This window comes from Apis dorsata, unplaced genomic scaffold (genome assembly GCF_000469605.1).
Source record: "Apis dorsata unplaced genomic scaffold, Apis dorsata 1.3 scaffold_352, whole genome shotgun sequence".
Classification (NCBI taxonomy): domain Eukaryota; kingdom Metazoa; phylum Arthropoda; class Insecta; order Hymenoptera; family Apidae; genus Apis; species Apis dorsata.
Window position 1 is genome coordinate 43,582 of NW_006263618.1, and position 3,568 is coordinate 47,149.

At 45.7% G+C, this 3,568-nt stretch overlaps 1 protein-coding gene across 1 annotated transcript in view; it reads right to left on the reverse strand.

The window, feature by feature from the left end:
- The window catches only part of LOC102671275 (nuclear hormone receptor E75), a 16,256-nt gene extending 12,806 nt beyond the window's left edge, over nucleotides 1–3,450 (reverse strand). The window contains exons 1-2 of the mRNA XM_031511822.1: nucleotides 2,989–3,450; nucleotides 2,397–2,485 (exon numbers count right to left, since the gene is read on the reverse strand). Of these exons, the coding sequence (XP_031367682.1) occupies nucleotides 2,397–2,485; nucleotides 2,989–3,235 (336 nt within the window). The 5' untranslated portion in view covers nucleotides 3,236–3,450. The remainder of the gene's footprint in view (nucleotides 1–2,396; nucleotides 2,486–2,988) is intronic.
- Nucleotides 3,451–3,568: the final 118 nt, after the last annotated feature.

Here is a 3,568-nt window from a genome sequence, read left to right on the forward strand (position 1 = left end):
CGACGTCGACTCGTTTGCCGTAAAGTGGCTCTGTGTGTGTTACGCTACGGCCATAAGTTACTGACCCAGTCAACCCAGCCCGAGGCTCGCACCGCTCCTTCTCCGATCGCTCTGCTCATCAGGAATCTCCCTGGAGGAGTGGAGGGGGAGAGGAGGCTAGACGGAAAAATCCTTGAATCGTGGAAAGGAATGTCGTTGCCCGGTTCCGATTCTCTCTCTCTTCCTCTCTCTCTCTCTCTTTCTTTTCCTCTTTCTCTTCCTCTCTCTCTCTCTCTCTCTTTCTCTCTCTCTCCGGTTTCGAGGTATCGAGGATGAGTTGAAGAAGAGACGGAATTTTCTTGTTCAAAAATCCCCAACGTCATCAGCGGGGTTTAAACGGAGACACTTTCTCTTTCCCCCCGTGGTGGGCCGCCATCATCTCTTTGGCTTTTCGGCGATTCCAGCGACGGGTTCCACTCTCTCTTTCCTTTCGCCTGGGCAAGCGGAACCTAGGGTGTTTCGAATCGAGAGGATTAACCCAGGGGAAAGTCATCGTTATGCCATTGGAAAGGAAGAATCGAAACCCCTGTTGGGTCGGGTCAGTTGGAGTAATGACCGATTCTATCTGGATTTCGCAAAAGATCGACAAAAGAGAGATGTTGAAAGTCGTCTTCTGTACGAAACTACGTACGTGAGATGAGAGATAAAACAAATATTATCGATTTCGTGTGTCGACAGAAATAAAATCGCAGAGAAGGTAAGAGACGAAGAGAAGGAGAGATGAAAGCGATATGATCGGTTCGACGGACGAGGAGGATCTGCGAGCACCGGCACACCGGTTCACAACACCTGGCGGAATACCCCCCACCACGAGTCCCCAGTCGGCGTGGTGGGGGTAGAGGTGGCCGTGGTGGGGGTAACGTTCTACCACTTCCTAAAACGAATTCGCGGCCTGTGCTGCCCCCACCACGCGCCTCCTTGAAGTCGCACAATGACGAGCACGAGGACGTTGGCCTTCGCGGGGCGTAATTATTAGCCTCGGAGGGAAACGATTTACATTCGATTCGAGGTTTCGCGGGAAAAGAACTCTTCTTTCTTTCACCTTCCTCGTTCCACGGAGACACGCTTTTCTTTTTTTTTTTTCTTTTTTTTTTCCCTCAGAAAGTGAGTCATTCTCCTTCGAAACATTCTTTCACACCAAAGATACATCTTTTTTTTTTTTTAGAATAGACGTATCTTTTTCTTCTTCTTTTCTCGAGTAAAAATGGCCCTCGAGGGAGGGACGATTCGATTCGAATGGGAAGAATAGAGAAAAAAGGGGGAAGAGAGGGGGAAGCCGGACAGGAAGTTGCATGGACGGATGTGCATTCTTCTTCGGCGTTGCACATACCTGTGCCCTAAAACTCGGCCACACGAAAACCACCGATACAAAACTTGCTACCTGTCCCGGCCATCCTTCTCACGCGAAGGTTAACGTTCTAAACTGAAATTTCGCCACATTTTCCGCTCCTTTTGCGTAACCGCCCGCGAAGCTATTGTCCCTTCCTGCCCTTCTTGCTTACCCGTGTTCCAGGAAAATCTGATCATCGAATACGACCGCGTATCCTGTTCCTTTCCATTCTCGAAAGTTGTAAAAGTTTTTCTCTTTCTCTCTCTCTCTCTCTAATCGTAAAAATATTTTTAAAATATATTCTATTCAGATCAATTTAAACGAACTTTTAACATGATCAGCCTGTTTTATATATATTATATACGCACAAGGAAGAGGAATATCTGTGATCTTGAATAAAAAAAAAAAAAGAAAAAAAATAATGACGAATGTTATTTCAAGAATACGATTCTCGAGATTGTAAAGAAAGAGACCTTGGCAAGATTTTTCGTCCACGAGGAGGAGGGCAACGTCAAGGACCAAGCTCGAATGGTCTCGCGATTTCCGCGTGTACAAGGTCGAGCTGTGCTCGGTCGATAGCTTCTCCGTAGCCTTGGTCGCATCGTACATTCACATTCAAGCTCCGTTCACTTCCTGGCCACATCGCCTCACGATCGACATTTTCGATACTCTTTCTCGTTCGCTTAAATCCCAATCTTTTTTAAAATCTCGTGTCTTCGCCAATCTCTTTTCTCTTCGACAAGAGCAGAGAAGAGAAGAAAACAGAAGAATAGGATGAAACGAAACGAAATGGAAAATTAAACGAAAAAAAGAAAAAAAAGTATCGAAAATTTCGACAAGACCTCGCGTAAAAAAATCGCGCATATTATTCGCGAACACGATTCCCGGTATATATACGAAACTCGAAAATGAGATTCGTAAGAAGAGGAAGCGGTTAACGAGGATCGTAAGCGAAAATTTGTAAACGGATCGAAAAAAGACGTCAAAGACGGAGTGTCGCGTGTCGCGGGCTCGAATTTCCACTCACCTTGCATCCCTCGCAGGAGTGTACTCCATAGTGAAAACCGGACGCCTTGTCCCCGCAAACACGGCACAATACTGTGGTCCCGTCGAATTCTGCAAATAGAAGAAGAAGAAAAAAAAATAGGTTACACACTGTCCACACTATATGCGTATATATATATATATATATGTATATGCGCGTGTTATCGATATGTCAATGTTCCCGTTGCCCTCCACGTGGTGAAGAGCGCGTGTCCGAGAGGAGAAAGGTGGGAGAGAAAGAAGAACACTTTCTCCTCTCTCGCGGCGGGTTACAGCATCGGCGTGTTACAACTTTCTGCTTTCACTCCACTGTCACGACGCGCGATCGTTTTTTTTTTTTCTTTTCTTTTCTTTTNNNNTGTACCATCAGATAAGACCGGACTTATGGACCACCCTATATATACTCGTTGAACCTGACCGAGATCTCTATAATTTTCTCTGTAATTCTGGCATCGGTATTTCTTTGTAAAAGAGAAATAGAAACGGATAATACGAAAAGATAGATTTTCTTCTTCTTTCTTCCTCGTACGAATAATTAAAATTTTTTTTATTTCGAGTTTCGGACGGAATCGTACCTATGTTCAATTCAGGCTCAGGTTTGGCCGAGGAAACGGTAGAATCCATGGTAGGCATGTTGGGGCTAAGGTGATGCGGTAACTGGGCCACGTGATAAGGGCTGGACATTCCCTGAGATACGCAGGAAGACATGCGCGACACGCTGGACGCGCGGGAACCGTGGGAAGATATGCTCGAGATGGGGGATTCAGGTGCCGGTGACGTCGCCATCGTGGCCTGCGCGCTGCTGTCCGGTGTCAGGATCATGGTCTATCCAATATTCGAGACCGATCCAAACGATCCGACGATATATTTCTATTAAGTTCCTCGATTTATCATCCACTTGGCACGCCACTTCACTGAGCCGAGGACCGGCATTAGTTCACTCTACTGACGTTCCTGCTCGTTATCACCACTGACCAATAACCACTAACTCACATCTTCTTCAGTTGTCATCACCAGAAGAAAAAGGAACAACGAGAGAATTATCCAAAAAAGAAATAAAATCCTTCCTTTATATATATATATATATATCCCTCCTTTTCCTTCTTCTCCTTCCTCCTCCTCCTCTCTCTCTCTCTCTCTCCTTATCTTCCAGTC